The 18205-nt window shown below is 46.1% G+C and overlaps 1 protein-coding gene and 1 long non-coding RNA gene across 7 annotated transcripts in view; both read left to right on the forward strand.

The window, feature by feature from the left end:
- The first annotated feature begins 834 nt into the window (after positions 1 to 834).
- Positions 835 to 18205, forward strand: part of USP10 (ubiquitin specific peptidase 10) — an 80891-nt gene continuing 63520 nt past the window's right edge. For 3 of the 6 annotated variants that reach the window (XR_013412273.1, XM_015126723.3, XM_015126724.3), the window contains exon 1: positions 835 to 946. Coding sequence is in view for 5 of the 6 variants with exons in the window: in XM_015126723.3 (XP_014982209.2) it covers positions 926 to 946 (21 nt within the window). In the remaining variant the exon portion in view is untranslated. Of the gene's footprint in view, positions 947 to 5697; positions 5819 to 16823; positions 16926 to 17167; positions 17362 to 18205 lie in introns of all 6 variants that reach the window. The other 3 variants (XM_077987031.1, XM_077987033.1, XM_077987032.1) reach the window with 2 other exon arrangements.
- LOC144338307 (uncharacterized) lies at positions 6657 to 8882 on the forward strand. Its single transcript, XR_013412305.1, has 2 exons — positions 6657 to 6973; positions 7112 to 8882. It is a non-coding gene; the product is annotated as an uncharacterized LOC144338307 (long non-coding RNA).

Genomic DNA, 18205 nt, shown 5'->3' on the forward strand with positions numbered 1-18205 from the left:
TTGACGACATATTTGTGTTATTCACAGGTGAGGAGACCAACGCTTAGTGAAGTGAAGTCGCTTGTCTGAAATCACAGCTAGAAAAGGGGCCAAAACCCGAGGGTGGGCCCACTGGCTGGAAAACGGTGCAGTCAGGCAGGGGCGCCTGCTTCTCAATAATGAATGGACCAACGACCCCCAAGGCTGGTTTGCCGTGCACACGCACGCACGTGTGCAACACGTAGCACTTGCTGAGTGCTTGCTACTTGCCAGGCCTCATGTCACTTTGCGCGTGCTTTTATGCCCTACGTTTTGTTTCTGTTTTCCTTTTTTCCCCTAATGCCTAGCAAAAGGCGTGGCCCAGGCGCCCAGGCAGGCCTTAGGGAGTGAATGAAGAGTGAACGAATGAATGAATGGGCGGCAATGGGATCTTCATAAACCTGACCCTCCTCGGAGATCTAATGCGAACACTGCCGAGGCCCGGGCCCAGGGACGCCGAGGGCGGCTCGTGGGCCCCCGGCCGACCAAAGGCCGCGGCTCCCGAGCTCCGGGGGCCCAGGTGCCAGTAGGTGAGGAGCCGGGGCCCGCCGGCGCCTCGGCGTTGCCACCTCCACCTGCCTGCTGCCTCCCCTTCCGGCTTCGCAGGCAGGACCCGGCGGGCTCTTAGAATGCAGCCGCCGGGCATCTTCCGCCCGAGGGTCGCGGGGCTCAGAGTCCGGCCGGTTCCAGGCGGGGCAGGGAAGGTCCGCGGCCCGGCAGACGCACGCCCACCTGTCGGCCGCGCAGGCGCAGCAGCACGCCGGCCTCCCCGCGCCCCGCGGCGCGCGGCCAGTGCGCAGGCGCGGCGGCCGATGCGAGTGTGTATGTGCGGGCGAGAAGATGGCGGCGGCGGGGGAAGCAGCGTGAGCAGCCGGAGGAACGCCGAGTCCCATTGAAACGGGCAGCCATGGCCCTCCACAGCCCGCAGGTAGCCGCCGGTCCGCGCCTTCGGCCGGAAGGGGCCCCAGCCCGGGGCGGGCGGACGCCGCAGCGGGCGGGCGCCCGCGCCCTGCCCGGAGCGAGCGTGTGGGAGTGGGGGAGGGCGCCGGGACACGCTGCCCGGGCCTAGGCCGGAGCCACCCGCCGCCTCCGCGCCCGTCGCGCCTTCGTCCCCCTGAGCCACCCAGGCCCCCTAGTCCCGGAGAGGCAGAGGGACTGGGGCTCCGGTCCCCGCCTGGGGAGGGCGTGGGGGGCGCCGAAGGGGTTAACCTCCCTGGGGCTGGACCGCGGGGCGAGCCCGGGGTGTGGAGTGGGGCCCTCCCCGCCGCGCCGGCCCAGGGAGGCGGCCCGGGGGTTCCGGGAGTCCCCTGGAGCGGCAGGAGCCCCAGAGCAGCTCAGGTTGCTGCCTCTACCCAGAGCGAGCCTCAAAGATTTAGGGGTGCCCTGTTGCCCCTTTGCCCCCAAAGCTTCCTTTTTCAGCTTGATTGATGACGCGGGGGCTGCTGATTTTCTGGTTTTTAGATAGAAGTCGCTGAGTAGCGGCGTTAGGCTACTGTTGCAAAGAAAACTCGAAATAAGTCGCAAGGACCGTACTTTCACTTGCATTTGAGTGACATCCCTTGCACGAATCCATCCCAGCCAGGCTGACACTAACGCACCCTGCCTGAACACTATCTAAAGCTTAGGGGCCCTTTACAATAATCCCGTAGTGGAAAGAAAGAGCTCTTTTTGGGAGATGTGCGTGTAGAGTTAAGCTCTTATTCACCTCTCCCACCCCTTCTCCCACCCCATGTCTCCCCTCCGCCATTGTAATTATTCTGGACAAAAATCGGCGTGATGTTATTATTTGTCAGTCTTGCTTTAGACTGCTAATTTGTTGACATCTGGTCCCTATAAATTGTTGCACACTTTTTAACCATCTCATTGTGTATTTGTATTAAATATGGGGAAATGAAACAAAGTAGCCATTCGGAAAACTGGTGGCGGGTAAAATCATAACCCTTCATAAGCAGTTGGGTTTTGTTGCCGTTCTGCAGATGAAGTCAATCTGACTAGACCTCTTTTGAAACATGATTTTCGTAACTATTGTAATGAATGCGTGTTGTGGAATCTAAAATGCGAAAACTTTTTTGAAAATTAGATGTTACGACAAGCTTCAATTGTTTTAAATTAGCTGTAGTGTAGTTTGCATCAGAACTTCCCCCTTTAACGTTTTGTTCCTTTGTACATTTACTTTTGTAAGTAGTATAGGTCTTTGCACGAAAGAAGGCATCAGCAGTTGAATAGTTTTTACAAATGTATAACACAAAGATTTTAAGAGATTTGGTGTATTTAGCTTTGTTTATACCTTTCTATTTTAAACAAAAAAAGATTTGATATTTGCTTTTCCTCAACTTAAATACTAATTAGCCTATTTAAATTGGTATGAACAAGTATAAGTCTCATTATGAATTAATGTGTAATATTCCTTGTGATTTTGACATGAAGAAAGCATCTTTAGGCATAACTCACTTCCTTTATTTAATAAGCATCAATCACAATTAAAGGTTGATTGAAATGTTAATTAATGGGGATGGATAATATGTAAACTTAATTGTAAATTCGTTGTCCCAGTATTTACATTTTATACAACAGTCTAAATCGTCGTTATATACATCTTTAGAAAATTGGAGTAGCAAAAGTTGGCGAACAGAAATGTTAGCAACACTTTGGGTTTATTCTTTTAAAGTGTGATTTAAATGCTTTTAAGTTCTAGCATGGAGAAAGTAGCAAAGGAAATAGTTTGATTTCTCATAATTTTCTTTTCTTTTTTTTTTTTGAGATGGAATTTTGCTCTTGTTGCCTAGGCTGGAGTGCAGTGGCGCCATCTTGGCCCACTGCAACCTCTGCCTCCGAGGTTCAAGCGATTCTTCTGCCTCAGCCTACCAAGTAGCTGGGGTTACAGGCGCCCGCCACCACGCCCGGCTAATTTTTTGTATTTTTATTAGAGAGGCGTTTCACCATGTTGATCAGGCTGGTCTCAAACTCCTGACCTCAGGTGATCCACCCGCCTCGGCCTCCCGAAGTGCTGGGATTATAGGTGTGAGCCACTGCCCCTGGCCGATTTCTAATAATTTTCAATAAAAAAAATAGTAATGGAAACAAGTAATGGAATCATGTATGACAGGATTTAGTTACTGGTTCCTGCTCGAGTCATTCTGAGCGTTTTAATAAATTTGTTTTATTTGTTTGCCTACTGTTCTAAGAGTCTTGCAGCCTTAATGGCCATTCTTTCATTCAGCAAATACTGATTGTTTATCAGGTGTTAAGCGCTATGATATGCATATTACTTGTTTCTGTTGGGAATAACAACTGCAAATTAAAGGTCTTATTTTAAATTTGACTTGTCCGGGGCGGGGCGCGGTGGCTCACACCTGTAATTCCAGCACTTTGGGAGGCTGAGGCGGGTGAATCACCTGAGTCTGAGCTGGAGACCAGCCTGACCAACATGGAGAAATCCCGTCTCTACTAAAAATACAAAATTAGCGGGGCATGGTGGCATGTGCCTATAATCCCAGCTACTCGGAGGCTGAGGGAGGAGAATCGCTTGAACCCGGAAGGTGGAGGTTGCAGTGAGCTGAGATCGCGCCATTGCACTGCAGCTTGGGCAACAAGAGCAAAACTCTGTCTCAAAAAAAAAATTGACTTGTTAAAGTTAAATTTGTCACTGAGAATAATGGTACGTGGAAAAAGTTACAATTTAAAAATGTTTACAGGTCAGCGCCGTGGCTCGTGCGTGTAATCCCAGCACTTTGGGAGGCCCAGGCGGGTGGATCACTTGAGGTCGGGAGTTTGAGACCAGTCTGACCAACATGGTGAAACCCCGTCTCTATGAAAAATACAAAAATTAGCCGAGTGTGGTGAAGCTCGCCTATAGTCCCAGCTACTTGGGAGGCTGGGGCAGGAGAATCACTTGAACCCAGGTGGCGGAGGTTGCAGTGAGCCGAGATCATGCCGCTGCACTCCAACCTGGGTGACAGAGCAAGACTCTGTCTCAAAAAAAAAAAAAAAAGCATGAAACTCCAACTCAAAATAAATAATAAATTAAAAAGTTTTTAGGTTCATAACCCTATTTCCAATTATTAGAAGGTGTTGGTTGATCCCTGTTACCTGTATTGAAGTGTAATAGTGAAGAATTTGGAAACATTTTGAGACCAGTGACTGTCAACATTTTAGCAAATACAAATGAACTTCAGCAGTTGAAGTGTAAGTCCAAGTGATCTCTTTGTCACCAAGGGCACCAATTAAATGATTTGCGGTAATTAATTTGAAGCTGTTAGTTTTGCCTTACACCTGAAAAAATATTTGTGATTATTGATGTCATTTATAGTGAAATCTCCACGATAATGCTTCCTACACCCAATTCGAATGTCATGCAGTTGGGTTCTGTCCTTGTCTGCATAGACTCACCCCAGTCTCTTTTTTTTCTTTTTACCTTGTGATAACAGGGCCCCCAAATTTTACATGATGGAAACTCTTGGTTTCCACCTCTAGCGTATGGCTGAATGTTACTGTATTGCTGAATATCTGTTTCTAGCTGACAGCTGGATTAGTGTTAGTTCTTGAAAGAGAGAGATTTTTATTAGAGTCTCACGTAATGAGCAGCTGAAGTAAATACAATTATTTGAAATGTTGACAGGGCATTTGGAGATAACAGTTTTCCTTTTCTTAGTGACAGCAAGCTATTTAAACATGTCCTAAGAGTAGATGTTTTAAGTTTGTGAGCCAGTGGTCGCCTGAATGGTTTGTACAGATGATCTGAGCAGCCACCCTGTACCAGGACCTCACCTTCATGCTCTTGAGCCCATCTCGTTGAGAGGGCAGTGCACTGAAATTCCGGTGAATACTAAGCGGGCCTACCACATTCTAAATTCCTCACTAAAGCAAAAGTTAGGACATGTATTCTAGTGTTCTGTTACGTGGAACTGATAGGATTTAAGCAGTGATTCACATAGGAAAACTTAAAGGAGAAAAGGATTACTAAGCTTAATGATTGCTGTTTAATGCCAAGCCTAAGCGGCACATTCATTGCGCTGTGCTCAGAATATAACATTCAAGTAATTGAGAAAAGTGGTATCATCTCCAGTTGAATTAGTTACATCAGGGTTTTTGTTTCTGTTTTTTTGTTTGTTTGTTTGTTTTTAAAGATATAATTTCAGACATGTCGGTACTTCCTGTTAATGGTTGCTGGTATTCAAGTGACACATTAAACGTGGTTGCTGAGGGCACTTCTTACGGATGATATACCAAAATATGAAACATAGTGGGAAGAGCTTGCTTTTGAATTTGTAATTAGGCTGTTACTTATCTATTTACTGCCACATATGCAAGAATCACCATCGCACAAAACAGATAAATCTGTTTACAATGGAATTTGCTGGCCTTGGGCCATTGGATTACTGTCATTTGTCACTTTAGTGCCACTTCAGCAGTGTAGATGTTCATTTCCAAAGACTTACATGTGCTTGGACTGCAGTTTTCCTGTTTATTGAAGTGTTCTCCCAAAAGGTCTTTCTGTGACCATTTCTGTCAATACAGGCTGGATGAAGAGTTAGTGTAGGAAAATAAAGGTAGCCCATGGGATTTGTGTATAGTATTTGTTTCAAGGACCAGAAAATGTAGAATTTATCGTAAACCTTGATATAGAATCTTCAGATCGTAGACTTTTTCTGAACTGGCTATTTTCTGGCTATTTGAAAGCTCCTGGGCCATGATCCCATTTTCATCAGATGACTTGAGAACCTGGAAGCTCTACCAGCACTGCCATTCTGCCCTGTCTTGAAACATCATGCCCTGGTTGCCCTCTCCTGGAATAGGGCGGGTAAGGTGTTGAGATAGAACTGTGGTTTGGGGCTATTAAAGCCTGAATTCCTCGACTTTCCCTTTTGGGCTCACATGAAAATTGTTAGGAGAGTGTACATGTGGAGTACGGGCCCAGCACCTGCCACCGTCTGCACTGTAATGATGGCTACTCCTAAGAGTCCTCAGTCTCCTCCAGGTTGGGCTTGTGTCTACAGCCTTATCGGTTGTCGTTCTTCAGATCCATTCTCAGTTTATTTTTCTGGCATGAGCTGGAGGAACATCTCCTTAAGCCTGTACTGTATGGCTCAGGAGTCTCAAAACCAGTCCCTTTTGAAGTGAGAGCATCTGTGGTAACAAACTGAGGGTCCCCACTCTTGTGCCTTTTTTTTTTCTTTTTCTTTTTTTTCGAGATGGAGTCTCACTCTCGCCCAGGCTGGAGTGCAGTGGCGTGATCTCATCTCACTGCAACCTCTGCCTCCCGTGTTCAAGCGATTCTCCTGCCTCAGCCTCCCGAGTAGCTGGGACTACAGGGGCCCGCCACCACGCCCAGCTAATTTTTTGTATTTTTAGTAGAGATGGGGTTTCACTGTGTTAGCCAGGATGGTCTCGATCTCCTGACCTCATGATCCGCCCGCCTCCCAAAGTGCTGGGATTAAAGGTGTGAGCCACCATGCCCAGCCACTCCTGTGCCTTTTGTACCTGGTTTTTACTTCTAGCTGACTCCTCCCTCCTTCCTTCCCTTTCTCTCTCTTCGTGATCTGATGGTGCTAGATTTTTGTTTCCCATTTGTCTTTGTTTTATGAAGATGGGCTCCTTTTCATTTGTGTATATTGAGTACAGACATGTTATGCCCTTGGTTTTTTTTTTTTTTTTTTTTTTGAGACAGTCTCACTCTCTTGCCCAGTCTGGAGTACAATGGTACGATCTCGGTTCACTACAACCTCTACCTCCCAGATTCAAGCGATTCTCCTGCCTCAGCCTCTTGAGTAGCTGGGATTACAGGCGCCTGCCACCGTGCCCAGCTAATTTTTTTGTATTTTTAGTAGAGATGGGGTTTCACCATGTTAGGCTGATCTCGAACTCCTGACCTCAGGTGATACAGCTACCTCAGCCTCCCAAAGTGCTGGGATTACAGGCATGAGCTACCGCACCTGGCCCAGTTTTTGTATTTTTAGTAGACACAGGTTTCAACATGTTGGTCAGGCTGGTCTTGATCTCCTAACCTTAGGTGATCTGCCCCCCTTGGCCTCTCCAAGTGCTGGGATTACAGGTGTGAGCCACCATGCCCAGCTAATTTTTTTTGTATTTTTAGTAGAGACGGGGTTTCACCATGGTGGTCAGGCTGGTGTCGAACTCCTGACCTCAGGTGATCCACCTACCTTGGCCTCCCAAGGTGCTGGGATTACAGGCGGGAGCCACTGCACCCAGCCTCCCAACTCATTCTTTGAAAAAACAATTTGTTGTTGTTTTGTAGAGACAGGGATTCCTGTGTTTCCCAGACTGGTCTTGAACTCCTGGCCTCAAGGGATCCTCCTGCCTCAATTTACTAAAGTACTGGGATTATAGGTGTGAGCTACCACGCCCAGCCTCCCTGTTCATTCTGAAAGTATCAGTCTTTTTACTTTTGATAGGACATGTTGAAGTTTTGGTTAAAAGTAGAAGAGAATTTCAAAATGAAGTTCAATTCTAGAGGTTTTTGAGATTCCTGCCCAATATAAAAAACTTCTGGTACATTGAAACAATTTTTTAATACTTATTTTTTAGAGCAGTTTTAGGTTCACAGCAAAATTGAGAAGAAAGTACGGAGAGTTCCTATATACCCCTTCTCTTGATATCTTAAGTAATAATTTCCCTTAGATAGCTGCAAAGACTATATATATATTTATTTAAGACCTCACGTAGGCCTGGGTAGATGTGATTATTGGACAAGGAGGAACATATTTATTACAAAATACTAAGCATTGCAGGAGTCATCACTTGAAGCCTATAAACTCTATGAACTGCATAGTTTAGAAAGTGCCGTAGCTTGTTTGAGCCTTTACAGCAACTCTGTCCTGTATTATTATAACCATTTTACAGATGAGTAAGATAAGACCCAGAGAGGTTGTGACTTGAGGTCACATGGCTGCTGGCCCTCAGGACCTTTTGAAAGCAGGTGTTTTGACTCCTGAATCCTTTGCTTTTTCTACTTTGCCAAACTGGTTTTCTGGAAGAGACTGATGAAGGCATAATCTTTCACATTGTGACTTCCCCTTAGTAGTTCCTCCATAAGCATTTACAGAATGAATGAATGAAATGCGTGTTTAAAAACTTTAATGTTACTAATTACAAAATCTGTTACTATAATGTGTTACTATCCACTAAATATTGTGTGTGGTACAATGAAGTTCTTTATTTTATTTTCTATTACAATGACATGCTATTTTTAAGACACGAAAACAGCACAGAAGTATTTAAAGTGAAAAGTAGAAGTCATTCCCTTCCTCTCTGATCCTTCATCGTCAGTTTGGTGTGTGTCTTCTATGCTTTTTTCCATTGGAGTATTTCTGTTCTGTCTAGTCACTGAACTGAGCTTTATTGAGCAAACCTTGTTTTCAAAATTATTGAAAACATCTACTGAAGTCAGTTTTCTTATTTTTACCTAATTTTGCCAGGGAATGAAGCAGATATTCAGGAGATTAAAGTGGCTTATCAGGATCCAGTATGCGGGGGATTGTGGAAGTGCTGTCAAAACTTATAACATGTTGTCCAAACAATTTTTTTTTTCTTAAGAAATATTTTAGGCCAGGTGCAGTGACTCACGCCTGTAATTCCAGCACTTTGGGAGGCTGAGGCAGGTGAATCACTCAAGCTCAGGAGTTTGGGACCAGCCTGGGCAACATAGCAAAACTCTTTCTCTACAAAAAATACAAAAATTAGCTGGGCATGGTGGTGCTCTTCTGTAGTCCCAGCTACTTGGGAGGTTGAGGTGGGAGAATCCCTTGAACCTGGGAGGTGCAGATTGTAGTGAGTTGAGATTGTGCCACTGCACTTCAGCTTGGGTGACAGAGCGAGACTCATGTCAAGAAAGAAAAGAAAAGAAATATTTTGAAGACTTCCACCCCCTTAATAGCAGTCATGCTGTCCGGTGTTCATATTGTAAAAAGAAGCCTGGGCTGGGCATGGTGGCTCACGCCTATAATCCCAGCACTTTGGGAGGCCGAGGCGGGTGGATCACCTGAGGTCAGGAGTTTGAAACCATCCTGGCCTACATGGTGAAACCCCATATCTGCTAAAAATAAAAAAATTTAGTCAGGCATAGTGGTGGGCACCTATATTCCCAGCTGCTTGGGAGTCTGAGGCAGGAGAATAGCTTGAACCCGTAGGGGCAGAGGTTGCTGTGAGCTAAAATCACGCCACTTCACTCCAGCCTGGGTGAAAGAGTGAAACTCCATCTCAAAAAACAATAAAGGAGGTCTGATTCACATTCAGATTCTTGTCCATCCATTGCCTTTGCACTAGATTTATGAGGACAAACTTTTTATTAGTTGGAGATTGGTAAGTCACCTGCCCTAGGGAATAATGAGAAACCGGGTAATTAACCTGAATTTTTCTCCATCTTCTTCAAAATCATATTTTTGTCTTCTGTCACTTTGTTTCATCAGAGCACTGCAATGGCAAAAAACAAAACACTCCCCAGCTCAGGCCCACTCCTGAGAGAGAACCACATCGAACTACTTCTGACTTGTAATAAAATGCAAAATCAGGGCTTCCAAGTGTGGTTTACTGTTTTGTTTAGAATGAATTTGCAGAATATTAGACACTTTTTTTCAGAACCACACATGAAGGACTTTATATCTTTTGTGATTATTCAGAGATGTTGGTGGCCGGATGTTAGGAGTGTAGAGCTGAAGAGAATTCCTGTGCTTTACAGGTTCAGCGGGTAGCGAGGGAGAGAAGCAGGCTGATGACTGGGTGCATCCAGTTTTAGGGTGGTAATTCTTGTAACACAAATGTGAACAACATAGTCAAGAACATTCATTCATTCGTTTCTTCATTCATTCAGCAAATAGTTACTGAGTGGCCGCTGTGTACCAGGCACTGAGGAGGGAGTAATGAGCAAAAACAGGCATTGTTTCTCCCACCGAGGAGTTTATGGGTCCAGTGAGGAAGACAGTTTTTAATCAGATAATCACAGTTAAATACATGACACTCCAAACTGAGAGATGTTTCCCAAAGGAAGGGAATACGATCTGAAGTCAGAATGGTTCCCGTGGAAGTGATGCGTTAATAGCATGAGGCAGTGGGGACAGCATGTGCGGTGGACCTTCAGCTGGAGGGAATTTGGAGCACTGCAGAGAACTCAGCAAGAACCTATGTGTCTTGGGCACAGAGCTGGAGGGGAAGGACAGACGCACCATCCAGTTTTGCAGTCTTTGTTAGATGTTACTGTCTTTATCCTGAGAAAAGTGTGGAAGAGGGGATGGTACAACATTTTTTTTTTTTTTTTTGGAGACGGAGTCTCACTCTGTCACCCAGGCTGGAGTGCGGTGGCGCGATCTCGGCTCACTGCAAGCTCCGCCTCCTGGGTTCACGCCATTCTCCTGCCTCAGCCTCCTGAGCAGCTGGGACTACAGTCGCCTGCCAACGTGCCGATAATTTTTTGTATTTTTAGTAGAGATGGGGTTTCACTGTGTTAGCCAGGATGGTCTCGATCTCCTGACCTCGTGATCCACCCGCCTCGGCCTCCCAAAGTGCTGGGATTACAGGTGTGAGCCACCGCGCCCGGCTGGGATGGTACAACATTTGACCATGGAACCTCATAATCAGATTGCCGTTTGGGATCATACTCTGCCCAGTGAAGAATGGACTCACGGGGTTGCAGTGGCAGTGAGGAGATCATTTAGAGCAGGGTCCTTGGACTTTTGACTCAGAACGTGCAATGGAGGTGGAGAGAAGTTGCATGACTCAGGAGTTAGGTATAAGGTGTTTGGAAAAAGGAGGAGAGTGGGACTGAATGTCAGGCAAAGCTGGGAAGACGTCTCTTCTAAAATGGTGACATTTGAGCTGGAGTTTTCCAGGCAGAGAAGCACACGGACAAGGGCATGTGGAGGAGAATGTGCAGAGGAACAGGCTCAAAGCCTGCAGCCTGTTTGGGAAACAGAGAAATTTGTGGCTGAAGTGGTGTGTAGGGTGAAGTGGTTAGCCGGGAGTCTGGAGAGGAGAAGTAAAGAATTTGATAATCCAAGCTCAGGACTGAGTTAAGTTGGTAGCAACGCTCTGTGTTAAGATTGCTGGTTGAGGCCGGGTGCAAGGCTCACGCTTGTAATCCCAGCACTTTGGGAGACTGAAGTAGGTGGATCACTTGAGGTCAGGAGTTTGAGACCAGTCTGGCCAACATGGTGAAACCCCATCTCTACTAAAAATACAAAAACTAGCTGGGCGTGGTGGCGCATGTCTGTAATCCCAGCTACTGGAGAGGCTGAGGCAGGAGAATCACTTGAAGCCGGGAGGCAGAGGTTTCAGTGAGCCAGATTGTGCCACTGCACTATATCCCGTGCAACAGAGAAGACTCCATCTCAAAAAAAAAAGAGTTTGCTGGGTTGAGATGATTGTGCAGGGGTCTTCCTGAGATGCTTTGAGAGTTGTCAGGGATTTGATTCTTTAGGCTCTCCTGCATAACTGGGACTCGACTCTCTGCTCACCTTGGCATCTTAAGCCTCATAACTTTGAGGGGAAAGAAGTAGGGCATTTCTTTTGGGGACTTCTGAGACAGATTAATGTAAGGCAAGTAGCCCTTCGGTGTCGTCAGTGATAATTGGATAGAGTAGTAGGGAAGGTCGTTTAGGGGCGTATTCCGTTTATTTTGAGGGGGAGGCACCTTTAAACACAAACATCTGTCCCGATGATGTTTGTAGAAACTAAAGAAGATATTAAGAAAAACTTAGCTGACTTCTGTTACCTTATTTTAAATGTTTCCTTTAGTACTTTTGGCAGTAAACTTGAGAAATTTGGAATCATTGGGTTTAACAGTGTTTTTAGGTTTGTGATCCTTGAATGCCCTCTTCTAACACCAGAATCACCTGGCACCCTGGGTGCCACTCAAAGACACTGAGTAAGGATCCCTGTGAGCAGGTCCCCAGGCTGTCCCAGCCAGGCTCAGGTTGCAGATCCTCTGCATGGGTTTGTGTACAGCTTTTTTCGTTTTAACTTGTTGAGCACTTTCCCATGAATAGCAATAACGAAATCATATTTCGGACAAAGTGTTACATCTCCAGTCTAGGTTAGATGTGAACAACAACGAAGATACGGATTGTGCCTCTCACTCTGAGTGTGATACTAACTTATTTTAGTGCTGAGTGGAATTGTGGAACAATTCTGAGCAGATGAGAAACCTGACATTTTGCCACTTTGAAGATCTGTCATGTTGTGTCTTCAGAATGAGATTTCAGTTTGATTTGGCATTCGTTAAGTAAATAATTAATGCCTTTTAAACAAGCGTTTGCCCAGCACTTGCTCTGTGCCGGGGCCCGTTTTGGGATTTGTAAGTTGCAAAAAACATATGTTTTTAAAAATGTAAGTACAGATGTGTTCCCCAAAGCCTTAAGAGCTGCTCTGGCTGGTGCTCTGCACCCCACATCTTGAAATAGGACCCCTGTGGACAGCATGGGATCAGCACACTCCCCCACAGCTCAGTGTAACTGTGAGCACCTGATGTCCCAGAGAATTGGAACTGTCTAATTCATCCTGAAGCCTGTTGTCAGCGTCTCCGAGGATGTGTGCGTAGCAGTAAGCCAATTCGCCATCAGGAATTCCTGCTCTCTTTTGCTGTTGTTGGTCATGGATTTGTCAGGTGAGGAAATTCTAGTCTCTGGTTTTTCCCAAACTGGTGCTGAAATAATTACGCTTGGTTCTCTCTAGCTTCTTACCTCTTTGTTCTTCTGTGCCATAACGATGTAAGTTAGGTGCCAGCAGCACAAACTTTTCTTCCACCTGTAACTAGAGTTTTAGGCGGTGAGAAAGGGCTAGATTTTTTTTTTTTTTTTGTCTTAGATGGAGTCTTGTTCTGTCACCCAGGCAGTGGCAAGATCTCAGCTGACTGCAATGTCTGCCTCCTGGGCTCAAGCGATTCTCTGCCTCAGCCTCCCGAGTAGCTGGGATTACAGGTGCACGTCACCATGCCTGGCTGATTTTTGTATTTTTAGCAGAAGTGGAGTTTCACCGTGTTGGCCAGGCTGGTCTTGAACTCCTGACCTCAAGTGATCCACCTGCCACCGCATCCCATGACTTTTGCTTTTTAAGGTGGACAGAAACACCTTGCAGCTGTGCTTCTTTGCCCTTGCTGCTTTTGGGTGGAAACATAGACTTAAGTTAGCATATTTATCAGTTGATCTCTTCTCTATGAGAAGGGAAACAAATTGCAGTATTTTGTGTGCACGGCAGGCTTTGAGGGCCCTTATACTTTGATTTTGTAGATGCCCTGTCCTTCCTCTGAAGGTGGTCAGCTGTGTAGAGAGGCCTGTGTGGGCCCTGTCCTGAGAGTAGCAGAAGGAAGGCATGGCTGTGTCTGTGGAGATTGTGCCTTATGCAGAGGCGAACACCACATGGATGAGCCGGAAGCAGCCGCCGGCCTGGCTGCTCTGTCGGTCAGGAAGGCTTTTTTGAGTCTGGTGTGGTCTGGCTCCCCCAGTGTCCCCACTGCCTAGCACAATGGGCACTCAGGTATTTGTCCAATGAATAGGTTAATTGACAGGGACCAGATGAAGAAAACAGAGAACAGCTGGTTGTCATTCACTGTTTTCAGGACTGCTTCTGGTTGTTTTGGGTGTTTCTGTAATAGTTCTAGGCATGAAGTTCAGGACCACAGCATGCAAGACCACGAGGGACAGATTTGCCTTCTGTAGAAATAGTAATGAGAGCTGAAGAAGTGGTGGCTGCTTCCCGAAGTATCAGATTGATTGTCATTTCTGCATTTAGAGTGCATGTGTGACCCCTAAGCTTCTCTTCAGGTTCTTCGGTGCTCTCTTTACCTCTGTTGTGATCGTTTCTTGAATCCAGGTGACTGACTCGCACGTCACATATAAGTTATTTTGTTTTATTCCTTGGTCTCTTTCTCAACAAGTGTAGTCTGGAGATCATAGGACACTTAGCAATGCAGAGAGAATGCCTTCACCAGCGTTACTGGCAAGCGCTTGGCTGCGGGGGCTCTTTGGGCATGCTGGTGATCCTCGCAGGCCTTCCTAGAGCAAATGCAGCTGTCGCCCAAATCCAAGATCCGTGGAGCCGCCGAACTTTCCAGTACAGGGCCCAGTTATGTGTCAGCGGTAAACATGGGAAGAGCTTTTCAGTTGGTTTGCTGCAGTTAGTTGATCTTTTCCCCCACCTTTGTGACTTTAGGTGTCTCAGCCAAAGCCATCGTTCACCCGCTAGTTATTGAGCTCAGCTGTGTGGCAGGCATTGTCTGTACCGAAATGGAGGGGAACACGTTGTCTCTCCCCGAGACCCTCTGTCTGTAGACAGGCTCGCCCCCTCTGTCCCTGTGGCTTGCTCCCCCACTTTCAGTGAGTCTCTGTGCCTGTGCCATCGTCTTAGGCCCACTTTACCCACCTGTAAAATCGCGCCCTCCTTCACACTTGTCCCCCTGTCTCCTTGCTCCCTCTCCAGAGCACTTCACACCTAATACCTACATATCCGGTATCCTGACATACGTGTCTCAGGGTCACTCTCTTGTCCTCCCCCAGTGTAAGCTCCGTGAGGGCAGGGGTTTTTGTTTGCTTTGTTCACTGCTAGGGCCCCTAGTCCTAGAACGTGGTGAGTGCTTAGGAAATATTTATTAACAAACACATTCATGAAAGCATACCACATTGGACATATTCAGAAGCCCACGGTCTAGTGTGGTCAAGAAGCTAGAGAATCAACTGTTAGGTTCCAGAGTTAGAGAGGCGGTCACAGGAGAGTCCCCGGGGACACCTTGGCTCATGTTTGTGAGGAAAATAGTTCACAAAGATGAGCCTTTGGAACTGAGTTCTGTAATGTGCGCAGTCATCCAGGCCAGCAGGGGCCCAAGAGAACGGCGCCCAAAGCAGAAAGACGTGGTGTGTGCCTTGTCGCTGAAGTGCATTTGGGGTGTGGAGAGTTGTGGGGCTGCGGCGCTGGGGGTTGGCTGGGAAGGTGCATGGTGCGTCTTGTAGTCTCTGCTAGAGCCTTTTCGTCTGAAAAGTTCTGGGAGACTTGAAAGGCTTTTTCTGGGCACCAGAACAGTAAGGTTGAGTTGAGAGACAGCTCTGTGGTGGCCACATGCAGTTTGGAGGGTGAGGGGTGAGCACAGAGGCGGAGGTAGTTTGTTGCAGAGACCCAGTTGAGAAGTGTGGAAGGCCTGAATGGTGCCTAGAGGAGGGGAAGGCCTTAGGGTGGCCAGTGGCTGGCGGGAGGTGGGTGGCTGGCGGGAGCCAGCTTGTTGTGGGGTGTTCATGGTATAGTATTTTCCTTCTTAAAATGTGGAATGATACTTGTTTAGTAAGAAGTTTTTCCTACTTCTTCCTCTTTTTTAGAGATGGGGTCTGGGTCTATCATCCAGGCTGGAGTGAGTGGCCAGATCATAGCTCACCCACTGCAGCGTCCAACTCCCAGGCTCAGGCCATCCTCCCTCCTCAGCCACCCAAAACGCTGGGACTACAGACGTGAGCCACCATGCGTGGCTTTCCATTTCTTACATTGTGAATGTTTTTCCATTAAATATTTTCCTTTGCGATTGTTGTTTTATATCTCAAGAGCCTTAACTTAATCTTCAGCGTTGTTTTTTAAGGACTGCCGCGTATTCACAAGTTATAGTATATGCGTACTAAAAAATGGTAATGTTTGGCAGGTTTTTTTGGGTCCAGTTTTTAGTTGTTGTGAATTATCTTATTTTCTAGAGCAAATAAAGCACATTATTGTAACCTGAAATATGAACATCCCTAATTCATGGATTATTTTTGGGACAAAGGGAGAGGTATATTTTGCTAAGGGGTATTAAGGAGATATTTAAAACATGATTTTTTTTAAATTTTAAAAGTAATATCCAAAACAAGTTCTACATATGAAATGTTTGAAAAATATTTTAAAAGATATGTTTATTATTGTTAGTTTTTTTTTTTTTTTTTTTTTGAGACAGAGTCTTGCTCTGTCGCCCAGGCTGGAGTGCAGTGTGCAATCTTGGCTCACTGCAACCTCCACCTCTCGTGCTAAAGTGATTCTCTTGCCTCAGCCTCCTGAGTAGCTGGGAGTACAGGCATGCACCACCACGCCCAGCTACTTTTTGTATTTTTTAGTAGAGATGGGGTTTCACCATATTGGTGAGTCTGGTCTCGATCTCCTGACCTCAAGTGATCCAGGATCGCCTGCCTCGGCCTCCCAAAGTGCTTGGATTACAGGCGTGAGCCACCACTCCCGGCCCATTTATAAAATATTTATCAATAAGCTGGCTTAAGTTTGGTGAAGGCCAACTATTTTAGCTACTGCTGTAGATATCCAGGAAGATAACCAAAGTATCCTTACCCTTGTGTATAATGGATAGCTAAGGCATAAGAAACAACTGGGCATATTACAAGATGTGTAATTAAGTGCTGAATTATGTGGTGCATGTGGCAGGTTCTTTTGTAGTAATTCAGAGAATGAAGATGGGTAATGAGCTAGTCTTGAGAAGGAATAGGGTCTCCGCCTCCCAAAGCACTGGGATTATAGGCATGAGCCAGTGAGCCCAGCTGGGTGATCTTACTGCTTTATATGAATTCTCTGGTCACTGCTGCCCAGCTATCCTTTTATCTCCTTTTTTGCTTACCCTGTTCATGTGTTAGGGTGCCCTCCCTTTAAAAAAAAAAAAAAAAGTAGAGCTCAGCTTTCTAACTGGTTTACACCATAAACTAGAGATTTAGTGGCTCATATAACTAGAAATTCCAGAGGTAGATCAGGCTTCAAAGTTTAATTCAGCCATTCAGTTAGAGTTTTGAGGACCTGACTTCATTTTTTCACTTTGCATTTCTTCATCTTTTCATTCTGCATGTCAGTATTATCCCAGGGCTAGTTTCCCCCAAGATGGCGGAATGGCCACAGCAGTTGCAGGCTTCACATTTGGGCGCAGCCTCCGTCACACCAGCCTGACCAAGAGAGTGAGTGTGCATCCCAGAATTCTAGGCAGTGTCCTGAGCTTCATGCCCTTTGGGTCGTCCCTGAACCAGAGCACTGTGGCGAGGAGGGTGGCATGCCAGGCGGGGCTCCCATCTGGCCTGGGGGTGGGTGTGTGTTGATCTCTGAACTGGGTGACCACTCTCCCACAGGGTAGGAAGGGGAGCTGGCCAGTTCGCTTCTGTCCCACATGAGCGTAATGTCTCTCCCCCCTCTCCTTTTCCAGATATGCCAGTTCCTCCTGGACTCCTCAGACTGGAAGATTGTCTTTTCTCCCTGACAAATCATCTGTACTGTCTGATTGCATCTTACAGTCTTCTTTAAATATTATTGTTCCCTAACTGTTAATGTGTCTGTGCCATGAGGTCAGCCCCAGGTTCCAATCCTGTTCCATTTTCTGTTTGTGAAATCTCAGGCAAGGTTGGTTTCTCTGAACTTTTAAAGTGTTTTCGTCTTCATCATTCAGCAAATCTTTATTAGGTTCTCAGTATTGTGCTTCAGTCGACGAAATACAGACTGACACAAGGAGATAACAGTTCGTTCACAGAGACATAGGTAAATGAGAATTACTGTGAAATGTGAACAGTGCTTTGGCCAAAATAGGGTTTAGAAACACTTTTTGAGGAGGTGGATACCTGCGTTGAGCCTTGAAGGACAAGTAAGACTTCTTCAGCATAGGGGATGAGGGAGCTGCCTGCATGAAGGCTTACCAGCAGAGTAATGAATAAATGCAGAGTTACTGAGTTACTAGGATCTTAGGTGCACAACCTTCAGCAAGGTTGGTAGGCAGAGACACCCATTACACCAAGTTGAAGAGTTAAGATTCTACCTTTATATACACCTTACAATTAGAGGAGTGACCACATGTCCTGGTCTAAACTTATCCCAGCATAATTCATCATAATGATCCTTTCACTCTGAAATATGCCTCTAATTTGGATGATAAATGGTTACCCAACTTAAAATAGAAGTCCAGAGCCATAGCCATAGGGACAGTCACTGTGATAGCAGTGTGCTTGCTTCATAGTAGAGGCTTGGGATTACATAAGATAGAGCATAGCAGTGCTTCTCAAACTTGAAAGTCCATTGAAAATCAGCTGGCTTGTGAATATGCACATTTGGATTCAGTACACCTGGGGTGAGCCCTGAGCGCTGTCTGAGCTCCTGGGTAATTCCTAGGCTCCTGGCCTGGTGACCTCACTTTGAGTAGCAGGTAATATTGGGCTTTGGGAGCTTCAGAGGGTCTGTGAAGTTCTGAAATCAT

This window comes from Macaca mulatta, chromosome 20 (genome assembly GCF_049350105.2).
Source record: "Macaca mulatta isolate MMU2019108-1 chromosome 20, T2T-MMU8v2.0, whole genome shotgun sequence".
Lineage (NCBI taxonomy): Eukaryota > Metazoa > Chordata > Mammalia > Primates > Cercopithecidae > Macaca > Macaca mulatta.